Source organism: Tinamus guttatus, unplaced genomic scaffold, assembly GCF_059628265.1.
Source record: "Tinamus guttatus ecotype Peru unplaced genomic scaffold, ASM5962826v1 Tinamus_guttatus_pri_ptg000076l, whole genome shotgun sequence".
Taxonomy (NCBI): Eukaryota; Metazoa; Chordata; class Aves; order Tinamiformes; family Tinamidae; genus Tinamus; species Tinamus guttatus.
The window spans coordinates 1411411-1426184 of NW_028288610.1; the positions used below are offsets into that span (position 1 = coordinate 1411411).

General features: G+C 34.7%; 1 protein-coding gene across 1 annotated transcript in view; it reads left to right on the forward strand.

The window, feature by feature from the left end:
• The window catches only part of CNTNAP4 (contactin associated protein family member 4), a 214761-nt gene that overhangs the window by 189415 nt on the left and 10572 nt on the right, over positions 1–14774 (forward strand). The window contains exons 17-21 of the mRNA XM_088519940.1: positions 1417–1635; positions 4344–4583; positions 6105–6329; positions 7127–7260; positions 8403–8490. Of these exons, the coding sequence (XP_088376066.1) occupies positions 1417–1635; positions 4344–4583; positions 6105–6329; positions 7127–7260; positions 8403–8490 (906 nt within the window). The remainder of the gene's footprint in view (positions 1–1416; positions 1636–4343; positions 4584–6104; positions 6330–7126; positions 7261–8402; positions 8491–14774) is intronic.

Below are 14774 nucleotides of genomic sequence, written 5' to 3' on the forward strand. Positions count from 1 at the left end.
CATGTGGCATTAATCAGTCTAAAGGTTGGCCAAAGTGGATCTAAGTGCTGTGAAAGCGTTAATCATAGAATAATAGAATCCTTAAGGTTGGAAGGGACCGCTAGGGATCATCTAGTCCAACCCCCCTGCACACACAGGGTCACCTAGAGCATGTGGCACAGGGTTGCGTCCAAGCAGTTAGTGTATCTTTATAATGTAAAATAAATAAATAAATAAACCAAAACTGATTCATTGGAATCTTGTATGTGTTTATCAATTCTGTAAATTCATCTTTGACAATGTTGTTTGAGGAGGTTTAATTTCCCTTGGCTACTTCTGATCATTTTGTTTTTCTCTTCAGAATTCATTGAAGTAGATGGAAACTGGTTGGTTTCTAGGGATCCTTCTCAGAGCTCTATTTCTTTATTTAAATCCTTAATAATATAAACTGCTAGTAATCCCTTATTTTGGGATTTCTTTGACTAACAAATTTGCCCTGCAGTGTGCAAAAGAAACAGTTTCACAGATAATGTTTATAACTTTCACAATTTGTCACATATTTCTCTTATTATTATTTTGACATGAAAAAAGATTAGGAATACATAAATCCATATAATATGAACATTAACTCAATTTACATCACCACTTACTTACACAATCTTACAAAATAGCTCAGACTTTACCCTACTAGTCTGTCTGAGCAAATAGATTAAGAATGGAAAATTGTAAGGAAGATGTATATGGCTGGTCCAATCATATCAAGTAGGCTTGCCTTCTGTCCAAGAGCAACATCCTTGAAGTCTCATTCACATTCTTCAGTATCACAACAAAATAATGAAAACACTGCTTTCCTCAAGCAGTAGTTCTACAGTATTCTGAGCTTTGGTATTCTGCTTTGGGAAAAAAAAATGCATTTGTTTGTTTCAATGGACAGATATTTTCTTTTATCAGTGTATATGCTTGCCGCATCAAGATTTGCCCTCTTATATTTGTAGTACTTATGTGAGAAAACAACAACAACAATGACAAGAGCAGGTAGATTGCTTCAATTGTAATAGTGATTAATGACATTAAAAGTTAACAATGGTGAAAAATTAACACATAAGCACGAGGTGCTTTTTATCCAAATGGAAAAATAATGAAGCTAGCACATTCGCTGTTTCTTGATCTGGTGTCTAGAAGGCTACAAACAGCCTGATTTCCATTTTGTTGACAAATTATTGCTCTCAGTGTCAGTAAATGTGGAGAATGGACTCTAAGGTTAGTTTCTTTAAGTCAAGTTTTGTTCTAAAATGAATAATTTTATCATATGATAGCCAGATTAAATAGTGGACTATCTTAATACATCTTAATATACTTGACATTTAATGATTTTTTTGGTGACCCAATTAACTATGAGACAATATAAATAAACTGTTACTAATGTCTTCTTTCTAGCTCCTTCTGAAGTGATTTTTTCATTTGACGTTGGAAACGGACCTAGTGAAATTATAATGCAAACACTCACTTCCTTAAATGACAACCAGTGGCATTATGTGAAGGCTGAGCGAAACATCAAGGAGGCATCCTTACAAGTGGATCATCTTCCTCAAAAGTCTCAAGCTGCTCCACCTGATGGACATATCCGTTTGCAGCTCAACAGCCAGCTTTTTGTAGGTAGGCACTTATTTCAAAGGCTTTTTATGAAAATTAAAATTAAAAAAAAAATACTAGAGGATCAACTCCTCTGGCCTTTATTACTACATTTAATAAAATGTTCAAATAATGTTTAGTTAATACTGGAAATGAGAAAATTGAACTCTTATTTGCTTTTACAAAACCATGAGCAATCCATCTCTACAGTCTCTTCTTTCTAAACCAAGAAAGATTCAAATTAGGAAGTTTACCTCAGGATATCTCACTTTTAACATATGTGACATTAATTTAATGTCACAATGTAGTCAATAAGCTACTGAAAAAGGAGAAATGGTATAACCAAAAAATAATGCTTACTTAAAATAGTGTATAGGTATTATGCATATGATAATATTCTCACTTTAATGTTGGCATAGTAGTTATTCTTGTGTTTCTGGTGTACTTATATGGTATACATTCAGGTGCGTGTAACTTTTACTTAACCTTAGTCATGCACTTGTAGGTAGATTAAGACATGAACTAAATGAACCTAATTTTTCAGGAGGGCAATTAATGGGAACGGTACTATGAAATCGTAGATAAAAGAAGATGTGTGTCCTTAAGAAAAATTCAAATGAAGAGGGAACCCTAGTATGCTGGAACCTGAATTTTGTACTATGTTTCAAAAAGGCATCAAGTGAATAAGAAGGAGACAAAAACAAATTTTGGAAAATTTGCTATTTTTGTTATGGAGAGTGATTCTGTAACAAAGAAGATATCCAAGATGTGAGTTATAATGGAGTTAGTGAAAAAGTCCTAGAAGTTAATTTATATGCACAATAAGGGAATAGTATATTCCAGTATATTCCATATACTGGAATATACTGGAATATACACAGTAATGGAAGGAGCAGCATATTTCTATGTAGTATCTCTCAATAAATTATACTGGTATCCTTTTATTTGTCTTATTAATAAATACTAAGTAACTACTATTATGTTGTCTTAACTAATAAATACTAAGTAACTGCTATTATGTGAACAGCTAAAACTACATCAGTTTAAATATGCAAGAACTAGTCCTTTAAGAAACAGTTTAATTCTACCAATTTTGTTGAGTATTTCAGCACCTAGGGTTTTGGAAAACTTTTATGACAGTATAAATTAATTTGCTTCAGTGAGCTGATCTCTAGCTTTTCTAGCTCTTTTCCCAGAATATTTAAAATGGTGCTAAGCTCTATTCATGGTTTCATTTTTTAGTAATCTTTTTTTAAGGAACTATTGACCATTGAGCCTTTTTTATCAAGTAACTGGGCCAAAATAATTTAACGATTTTGCCGTATACTTTGTAATTCCACTAAATTTATACATGTTCATCTCCATATGATCTTGTTTGTTTAGTAGCTGCCATAGTTACCTATCAGTCATTTATTTACTTAGCAGAACTGTGAATTCCTCAGACTAAACCCCTTTTGATTTCCTTGTTAAAAGTAAATACTCTGGTGATTTTGTACCATTTTATCTGTAAAAAACTTAACCGTTTTATTGGTACTAAGTATCAATAAAATAGGACTTTAGTAGGTATAAAATAAGTATAAATCATACTACTTTAGTAAGTAACATAAATCAATATGTGCTTCACAGACCTTATGCTGCTTTGAAGATCAATATAGAAAAATTAGTACACACACACACAAATTGAAATGGTTTATCCTTAACCTTGTTACCTCATAAAATGTTTCCATTATACTGCAACTTTCACACAGTTTAAAATTTTAATGCAATAAAGTACTATCATTCCCCTTTTGTAATCAGAAACTGAGGAAAAGAGACTGAGGTAAGGCTGCAGGCTGAAATGCAGGTTTAAGCACACCCGTAAACTATCTGCCTTTCATTTGACAAATTTGAATATGACTTTGGTAAAGCAGAGCTAAAATGGGATATTTTGGCTGGGCAGATCACACTACTTCATATGGGTCCCAACCTTCCTCCTTTAAAGGCATCTCAAGCTCAGCATTAATTCCATTACTGTTTGAACAAGATGGACAAACTCCATCCACAGTGCTGTTCCAGAGCACTGGAACAGACTGCCCAGAGAGGTTGTGGAGTCTCCTTCTCTGGGGATCTTCCAAAGCCGTTTGGACACAGTCCTGTGCCATGTGCTCTAGGTGACCCCGTGTGTGCAGGGGGGTTGGACTAGATGATCTCTAGAGGTCCCTTCCAACCTTTAGCATTCTTTGATTCTATGAAACTCAGACTGGTAGGCAGAGTCAGATCTTCTCCTGAGTGACAATGTACAAAGGTACACTAAATAACGTGAAAAGGTACAACCATGGCATTCAGGATCTCATCCTAATGCCTCAACCATGGAAACTCCCTTCTACAGTCAGATTTCATTTCCCCCTTCCTCTATTCCTTTCCTTCTCATTTTCTATCTCCCTTTCGCTGTCCTTTTTTCTTTAAAAATAAAAAATAAAAAGATTCCTATACGAATGTGTGAACTAATAACACTACACTACTATCTTTACTGGGTGAAATTCTTATTTTCCATTAAAAGTTTCAAGAGTTCACTGTAAATACTTGACAAAAAAAAAGGAAAAAGGTAATCAAATTTGTTTTTAGAGCTATATATAAATATTTTCACGTTTAGATATGTATCTTGGAAACTCATAATGGGCTGTAAGACATAAAGAGATTTTTTACACGTCAATTCTGTTCAATTTTTAAAAGATTGTACAAATCTATTTCAGGTGGGACAGCATCTAGGCAGAGAGGATTTTTGGGATGCATTCGTTCTTTACACTTAAATGGGGTAGCTCTTGACCTGGAAGAACGAGCGAAGATAACACCAGGAGTGGAGCCAGGCTGTCCCGGGCACTGCAGCAGCTATGGTAACCTATGCCACAATGGAGGAAAATGCAGAGAGAAATACAGTGGATTCTCTTGTGACTGCACTTTCTCTGCTTACGCTGGGCCATTCTGTAAGAAAGGCAAGCAAGTCTTTTAGTTTTGTGAATTGCTAAAAATAGACCCATACAGCCTAGAACAAGATCGTTACTATGTTTTAAAGGTATGCCTAAATATTTGCAAAAAAAAAAAGTAAGTCTAAATTGCTGTAGAGAAGCATTCATCTGAATTTGTTCAATAGCTGTCTCTGCATTAAATGCTGTCCTAGATCTTCCAGAGGACTATACTGAACGTCTACCATTTACATCAGGCACTGCTCGCCAAGAGGATCAGCATTCTGTAATGTTATGCAATGATTTTAAAACTCTTATACTACAATTTTGCTTTCAAGACTTAATTTCAAAACTAGGAATAAATTTGACTTTTTTTTCTTTTATTTCTTACACTAGGAAAGAAGTTAGATCATGGGAAAGAAACAGATTTGAGCTCATTTTCCTAGATATTTTAAAAGAGCTATTTGCTATGGGCTTGTACTGGTGACTGATCACAAGTTACTGAGTTTGACTTTCAAGAGTGGAAATTAATATAGAACTTTTAGTATTTTCAAATAATTCTTGTCTCCTAGAAAACAGGTTGCTTCCTAGAAAACAGGTTGCTTCCTTCATGTATTAAATGCATTCTGTAAAGTCTGAGTGGTTTAGATGACATAACTTCTCATTCCTATAAATCATTGAGCAAGGCATCGGTCCAGCCATTGAAAAAACACCACTGCCACTAGAAAGATACAGGACTCGTGAAGTCCTTCCAAATCTATCATTGTGAAGCTAATGGCACTCACTGAGAAATGAAACTTTCTTCGTCCCCAACTAACCGAAGAAAAGACTGATATTCGTGCTCGTATTTATTATTCTGCAGAGCCCTAGTGGGTCCTGCAGCTGAAAGTGAGGGATGAACTATAATAACAACTTTCAGTCATGTTCTATCAATATACTGATTCAGATCACAGTATTTTCTCAAATGTTTTATAAATGTAGAGTCTGCATGCTAAGGCAGTATAGTCCAACACAGTGACTTTTAGCAGGAAACCTGCCCGTTAGCAGGAGTCAGAGACACAGGGACCCTCTGTGAGTGACACTTGTGTGAGAAGATCATAACTGGATTTGTATTCCCCCTTTCCTTTCTCCCATCTGACCTGTGTCTTTCCTATCCTCTAGAGCTTCAGGTATGGACAGGGTTAATCAGGATATTTGTGCTTACATCCTGTACTCATTTCTCTGTAGGAACAGTGTATATACAAAAGGAAGAGAGCATATGGGTTTGGATAAACAGACAAACCAACAAACAAAACAAAAAACAGAAGACACATTCAAAGCCACACAAACAGAAACATTTCTTCATACTACAGATAAATAATCTGCCTATGTAGCTGGTCTTTTGGTCCAGGATGAGTACTAAGTCCTGATAAGTACTGTCATTAATATTTCTTTTTCAGCCTTATCACCAAAGCCCAGAATACTTTCTATTTTTTTCTGTGATGAAAAAAAGAAAAATAAGCTTTACTGTTGTCTGTCTTATATTCAAAATTGCGTTACCTGTTGTTTCAGAGATCTCTGCCTATTTCGGGACTGGCACTTCTGTGACATACAATTTTCAAGAATACTACACCTTAAATAAAAATTCCAGTTCTCATGCTTCTTCTTTCTATGCTGACATGACACTGAGCAGGGAGACAATTACATTTACCTTCCGAACAACACGAATGCCGAGCCTACTACTTTATGTCAGCTCTTTCTACAAGGAATATCTCTCGGTCATTCTCACCAAAAACGGTGAGTGCTCAGTTAGACTGCCTGGAAGCACTAATGAACTTCACAGCTGCCAACCTGTTTTCATTCTGATTCCCAGACACAAGTTGTTTTGTTGTTGCTTTAGGTGGTGGACTTATTTTTCCAAGCATTGTACCAAGAAATGCTTTCCACCTGAAAAATTGCTACACACATACTATATTGATTCCTGTATTAATTAATTGTAATTTTTAAAGACTTTTTTAAAAAAATCCTTCCAGCAAAAATGATATTTCTATGAATTCTTTAGAAAAGCAATAGAGTGTTTCTTTTGTTTTTTCTTGCGGGTTTCAATTTTGAAGCTCAAATTAAATATGTCTGCTACATCCTTTAAACAAAGAAAGTGTAAAGTTCAAAATACCTATGATAAACACTGCAATTAAGTATTTTTAAAAACTGTATTGCCCATTAGTTACAGACCATTTTTCTCATCTATTACTGTAGGCTAATTGTGTTCCTGGTAAAAATACATGTAGTATAGTTGGTGTCAGATTAGCTATGTATGAAATTTTATTGGTTTTATTTTACGTACTTTCATTTTCTCTTCTGATTTATGGTTATCCTTGCAATTCCTTTCCACTTCCAATATTTCTCTTTCTTTTTCTATTTCATTCTTTCATTTCCCACTTATGTCAATTTATATTACTTAAGCTGATCCCTCAAATAAATCAGATATTTGTCTTGCTCTACAAATGTGCATGTTAAAGAGGTATAATTGTGAGTTACCTACAATCATCTGTCTTGTAAGAAGTTTATTGTAACATTTTTATTAATACCCTCAGGAAGCTTACAAATCAGATATAAGCTAGACAGCCATCAAGATCCTGATGTCTTCAACATCAGTTTCAAAAGCCTGGCTGATGGACAGCTGCAGCATGTGAAGATTAACAGAGAGGAAGAAATGCTCTTTGTAGAGGTAATTCAGTTAAGAAAAATAAATGAAGTGGATTGCTATCAAAAACATCCTAAGTAAAATGAAATAAAAAACAACAGTATAACAAGTACCCCAAAACAAACTGTGTTTTCAAAGCTCAAATAAATAAAGCAAAGCATAGCAGACTCATGCTGAGCCTTTGTATAAATCTAGATTAGACAATCTCCTTTATATCTATATTTTATATTGACTTAAAAGTCAGTTTCCTATTAGGGAAGGTCAGCACCTCCTCATTGTTGTATATGAAAATATAACGATTGTTCTTATGGCAAGGTCTCCATAATTCGTAAATGAAGATGGACATGGCATCTAACTTCTTCAGGGTCTTGTTTTTTTGTTGTTGTTTTGTTTTTTTGATTTTTTTTTTTTAATCTTAAATAAATATCAAACAACAGTCCAAACACTTTACCACTTAGGTCATAATTTAAGTTTCCTTGTCTAATTCTTCCAATTCCCTTTTACATTAACGGAATGTGAATATTTAGGGAAAAAAAATCAAGAAGAAATTTGGTTTTCCATTATTTTTGGTGAAATTGGATGATAATATATAATATGCTACTTCTATCTACTAATGCATAAGAAGCCTTAACTTTAAATTAGATATTAAAAAATGTGTGTGTTAGGAATCAATGTTTGGTGCAAGAGCTGAATTTGCATAATTATGCACTGGTACAAGGTTTGAGGGCGGGTTGTTCTAGAGGGACTATGGGGGAAGAGTACTGTTCCATGGAAAAGGGTATAATATTTAACACTAAAAGAGTAATTATGTCCTGTTTATTATTATTACTATTATGTAATGTTAAATACCTTTTTTTAATGAGAAGAGCATTTCTTATGTTTTCAGAGGTTTGTCACTTCTACTTATCATGTAGATAACTAAAAAGGAACCACGTAAATCAATAAGATAAATAATGGTTTTATTAAGTGGGGATACTTAGGAAGTTTCACAGTCATAATCAGTGCTGTGAGGAAGCCGATCATCAATTCGTTGATGAGTTTTTATGGTACAATTAAGAGAGGTTTCCCTCAGCTCTTTCTATTTTTAACCTTCATCTTCTCTTTTTGCAAAGGTTGCCTAATATTTTTTCCACTCTTCTATATTTTTTCACGTATCCACTCTGCAGGTTAACCGGAATGAAAGAATGAAATTTATTCTGTCTTCAGGAACAGAATTCAATGCAATCAAGTCCCTCACACTTGGCAAGATTCTAGGTAAGTGAAATGCCACATGAATTTCCAAAACATATATCAAAATAATCATCATGGTACATAAAAAATATTAACCCTAATCTCACTAAAAGTGGCTTGTGTTGTCTTCCATTTAATTAGACACTGAATGACAATCAAGGTAGAAACTTTAGTCCTGTTGAAGAGCAAATATAATCATATCTTAGTGCTTCCTGAAAAATGAGCAAGTGGGTTCTATTAAAAGTAATTTCACTCTTATCTCTTTCATTTTGCAATCAAGCATTAGGAAACACAACATTTTCATTACTCTCAAGGACTGAATCACTATCAAATCATACACAAAGACCACAGAGCAGTATTAATCCTGTAGCATATTTGAGAAATTTTCCATGATTAGATTTTGCAGGAAACAGTCAAGATTAACGTCATATAACCTGTTCTTGGAGTTGCTAATTTTTTTTAAATAAGGTATGACAAAATATATTTTTAACGATGATTTATCCCCAGCTATTTCTCTGCAGTGCTCAAAATTTAATTTACCTATCTGCAACTGCAATTCTCTCAATTATGTTAAAATAAAATATTTTTGAACAAGAATTCTCCAAATATTAATATTTTTGTATTTGTCATATTGGGAAACTTCAGGGATAGAGTAAGATGTGGTACTGATAAAAATTTGAAGGAAATACTATTTCTGTTTCCTGTAAAGTGATTTAAAATCCATGTTGTTACATTTCACTACCAAGTGCAGGTCCATTTGTGTGTTCTTGCTCTAGTGGCAGGGTTCTTTTGCAACAGTGTGAAGACAGAGCTACAAAGTCTCGCACAATCTGTGGTGTACGCTACTGCTGCACTGACCTTTTCTCTCTTTTGTAGTGATGATTTTCATCCCTTTGTGTTTAGTCTTAAGAGTAAACAGGTCTGCAAAAATACTGGATTCTAGAAAAAATCATACATAGATTTACAGACCTTAAAGGTTTGGGATTTTATATGACAAATTGGTAGTTGCCATTTCTGTCAGCAACTTTGTTTGTTTTAATACAGAAAATATTTTGAACAAAAATTATGGCATCTTTTTCCAAAATAAGACTGGAAAATGAACTCCCTCCGTTGATCTGTCTTTGGTGCTTGACCATTTAACTAGTCTGCAAAAGAGTAATCTTTTGAAATCCTGGTCTTTTAAAATACCTTTAAGTAAACTAAAGTGTTAATAAAGAGTTTTGGTAGGAATACATTAAAAAAAAAAAAAAAAGTGACATGGAGGAAATTGAGTTTTCATCTCAAGCTGGTGTAGATGATATATTAATTTATTGTTGTCCTATGCTTGTGAGAACTATTCTCATTTTTTGATACAATACCTAGCCTAAATCAGAAGTCTAAAAAAATGCTTCTGAACATTCAGTTTTATGTGGCTTAGTTTAGAGGAACTTTACTACTATGTGCCTGAAGTGTACCTCCAGGATCTATATATCTACCACTTTTGGCATAGTACCTTTGAGAATACTCTAACAGCTTTGCTAAATCAATGTTTCTGCCACTGTAAAAGACTCAGAAATACTGTCCAGAGCAAGAAAATAGAAAAATGATGACTTTTCGTAAAATCTCTTATTCATGAGTAAAGCATTATCTAAAAATGTCTTTCTTGCCACTGGAAGAGAAGCTCTAAGTCTGGATCTGTGTCTGTCTGACCTGTATAGCACACTCAAGTCATAAAAAAGCTGCCAAAAGGTGTATCCAGATCATCTGGTCCTCTGCTCTGAGCAAAAAGAGTCTAATTCTCTCTTGCACATGTGTGCACACATGTACACACATCAGTTTCCGATGTAACCTCTTCTAAACGTAATCTTTTCTGGGGAACAGAAAAAAAGGTTTAATGGTACCTTCAGGCTCACAGAATATTCCTAGTTTCCAAACCAATGTATAAGTAAGATGATATCTAACTTGCTATTGTTCTGAAAAAACAGAATCACAGGCAGAGTTTTGAGATCTGAATGTGACATTTTCAGGTATAAATAATTTAATGGCTCATATAGCAGATTGTTGTGTTTTTCAGTTCCACAAGTGATATCTAGAATACATAAAAGGTTCAGTTTGAACATATATTCTTTTTTCTTTTTTTATTTCAGTAACAGAGTATTGATAAGAATTACCTTAAAATTAATTAAATGATATAATTTAAAGATCACATTTGTAGGCTTTTGAAAATCTTAATTATTGCTTAGTAAACAAATAGTCTGTTTGATCTCTTCTCTGACTGGAAAAGTAATTAAAAACTTCTAACACAAACAAATGCAGATTTGTTTAGAAAACTAGAAATTGCTTTTATAGAACACACAATCCTGCAAAGAATTAGTATGAAGATAGGAATGAATTATCTCTTCAAAAAGAGAATGAAAAAGAGAATCATAATTTTAAGCACGTGTATCAAGACATATTATTGAAATGTAAACCATTAGATGAAAATTGTTTAAAATTGGTTTAAAATTAATCTAAAATAAAATTGAATTAATCATTGATAATGTTTTGAAATATATTCATTTTAAAACATATTCACATAAAGGCAATATCACAATGAATATTACAGAAAAAAGATTTTTGATTTGTTATGAAATTCCACTTCAAAAGTTGTATAGTTTTACTAAAAGAAGTATTTGATCAAATATAATGAAATGAAAAAAAATAGCAGAAAAATAGCAGTCTCTTTTGATCTCTGTTTTAAATTAAGGACCAGCGTTGTCTCTTCCAAAGAGTCCATGTTGTTACAAAGGTGTAGAGATGGACTTTTTTGGTTATATGATTACATCAGCAGAATAGCATAAGGCATAGACTTAATTCCCTCACAGTTTTTGTCAGTTCCATTTTGCTCTTTCCTGATACAAAAATGTGCTATAATGGTCTCCCCAGGAGACTGGGAGAGTCAGTTGCTTAATCAAATTTGAAGTCTCAGGAAGAAAAAAAAAATGTATATATATATGTGCGTGTGTGTGTGTGTGCGTGTGTGTGTGTGTGCATATGTATATCAGCGTTCCCTTTTGTTTCCTATAACCTAAGCTTTCCAGGCTAAGGACCTTTGAATTTCCTAAAATAACATGCTCGAAAAATAAGCTGGGAGCTAATGGATGCTGGAACTCATCTAAAAATGTGAAGACCAAGTTGTAAGGGAAGAGAGAAGAAAGAATATTCAGCCACCTAGGTCACAGGATGAAAGTCAAAAGGGCCCCCTTTTAGTTTTTCCACCTTCAAAGGCATTCCCCCTCAAAGCACCCCACACTGCATGAAGGCTGCAGAAGCCTCTCTTCTTATGAGAACCCACTGATGAAGTAATTTACTTCAGCTGAATAAAGCCATATTTGCCCAGGACAAAGCTTCCTAGATAGCTCAGCAGGAGAGTAGATAGCTCTAAGAGATGTTCCTCTTAGGGAGCAGCAGTTAATCTTTTCCTGCCAACTAAGATAAGGATAATTTTTTCAGCAAGCTTTGCTTGGATCTCATTTATATGCAGAGTTTCACAGATTAAGAGAAGGCATGATTTTAAGTCAATTTATTTAAATAAAGGCATGACTCTGAGTATGGACTGCTTAAAACAAAGTAAAAGTAACAAGTATCTTAACAAAAGACGAAGAGGAGACTTCAACATACAGTTAAACAAAAGGTCTAAGTTAAACAAATAAATTATTTTTAAAGTGATCTTTTCAAGGATATTTTGGTCCCACATTTAAAATCCAATTTCTGTTGCAATATGAATTAAAACTTTTCATATTTATGTTTAGTCATTTTTTTTTTCCTTTTCCAAATCCATTTGTTTGTCTTTGCAATATGTACATGAATAGTTAAAATACTTACAGGAATATTGGTGTGGATAATTGATAAATCTACAGCTTACTTAAGAAAAAAGATTTTTAATTATTATAGTTTTTTATTGATAAAGAAATGACATAACTGCAAAACTCATGCTGTGCTACATTGTAATGCAAAGTACAGTGATAATTCAAATTGCTAATTTAAAATCAGTATTTTAAAACAATAATGTCTGGGTTTCCTTACATAAGCGCTTAAATGAAGTGTATGCTAATTAACGGTTGCTTTGAAAAGTTTGTTTTCTGTTTGACCAGGTGTTTGTTAATGCTTGGGAATTCAGGCAGCAAAAAAACACTAATATTCAGTCTTTTAAAGGTAGTTTAGAAAAGCTTTTAATATATGCTTGTTAGTGCAAAATATGCATTTTCTACATAGCTGCTCTAATTTAATGTGCACATAAATGTAGTCCAGAAAATTCCTAAGAGGCATATTTAAAAAACTAAGATTTCTTTTTTTTTTTTAAATCAGATTTTTAATTAAGTTGACAAAGCTTGTCTATGCATACTTCCAGGAAAGAAGATTTTAAGGGCAATCTTTTGAGGGAAATAAAAAGTTTTCATTCTTAAAATCTTGGGTGTAATGCTAAAATTTAAAAATCAATATTCAAAGATTTAGGCAAGATGCTTTGAATTGATGAAATATTTCTGTTTGTAAATATTTTCCTTCTAATGTTTAATATAAAATATTTTAAAAAGCGCTCTTTATTTTTTTTCCACTCACTCTCAGAAACACAACAAATGATAACTCCAGAAAAAAAAAACCTACTTGTAACTCATGACTGCTAGATTTTTAATTCTGAAAAAAAAAAAAAAACCAGCAAAAAGTCAAGGTGGAAAACCTATATATTTAGTTAATTAGTTCCTGCTAATATAATTTACTTACTTACTGACTTTTTTTTTTTTTTTTTTTGAACAGTAAACTAACTGGTAACAAGTTAATGAAAAGGATCCTAAGGTGTTTTGGAATATATTTAAAGTGCATAGTTCTGTGCATAGAATCATTAAGGTTGGAAAGGACCTCTAGAGGTCATCTAGTCCAACCACCCTGCATATGCAGGGTCACCTAGAACAGGACTGGCACAGGACTGCGTCCAAGCGGGTTTTGAAGATCTCCAAAGAAGGAGACTCCACAACCTCTCTGGGAAGCCTGTTCCAGTGCTCCGTCATGCTCACTGTTAATTTTTTTTTCCTTAAGTTTCTGTGGAACTTTTGATGCTCCAGTTTGTGGCCATTACCTCTAGTTCTGTTGGTGGCCACTAGTGAAAAGAGGCCAGCACCATCCTCCTCACTGCCTCCATTGACATACTTATAGACACTGATTAGATCCCCTCTCAGCCTTCTCTTACTCAGCCATCTCCTCTAAGATGTCTCTCTAGGCACCACTTACTTATAGTAATGCAGTCAGTCTGTTTTTTTTCAATGTAACTATGGACAATGAAAGAAACCTGAAATAAAAATCTGGAAAGGATGATGTATTAAAACAAGGAAGACATGGTGTAGGGAAATGCATTATTACAATTGTTAAGCCATCAGATATACAGATATGTTAAGTTTCTGTGGAACTTTTGGTGTTTCAGTTTGTGGCGATTACCTCTAATTCTATCGGTGGCTGGTCCCATCCTCTTCACTCCTTCCCTTGAGCTGTTTACGTCCCCTCTCAGCCTTCTCTTCAGGCTGAACAGGCCCAGCTCTCTCAGTCTTTCCTCATAGGACAGAAATTCCAGGCCCCTGATCATTCTCGTAGCCCTGTGCTGGACTCTCTCCAGTAGAGCCACATCCCTCTTTTACTGGGTGGCCTAGGACTGGACACAGTACTCCAGATGTGGCCTCACCAGGGCTGAGTAGAGGGACAGGATCACCTCCCTTGACCTGCTGGAGACGCTCTTAATGCACCCCAGGATCTCATTGGCCTTCTTGGCCACAAGGTCACACTGCTGGCTCATGGTCAACTTGTCGTCCACCATGACGACCAGGTCCTTCTCTGCAGAGCTCCTCTCCAGAAGGTCAGTCCCCAGCCTGTATTGGTGTCTGTGGTTATTCCTCCCCAGGTGCAGGACCTTGCACTTGGCCTTGATAAATTTCATAAGATTTCTCACTGCCCAGTTATCCAGTCTGTACAGGTCCCTCTGGATGGCAGCGCAGCCCTCTGGGGTATCAGATACTCCTCCCAGTTTGGTATCATCAGTAAACTTCCTGAGGGAGCGCTCTGTGCCATCATTCAGGATATTGATGAATAAATTGAACAGGACTGGACCGAGGACTGACCCTTGGGGGACACTGCTAGCTACAGGCCTCCAACTAGACTCTGCAGTGCTGATCACCATGCTGTGGGCTCTGTCACCCAGACAGTTGTTAATCCACCTCAGTGTCTACTCATCTAACCGACACTTCTGGAGCTTGCCCAGGAGGATGTTGTGAGGGACGGTGTCAAAAGCCTTGCTGAAGTCCAGA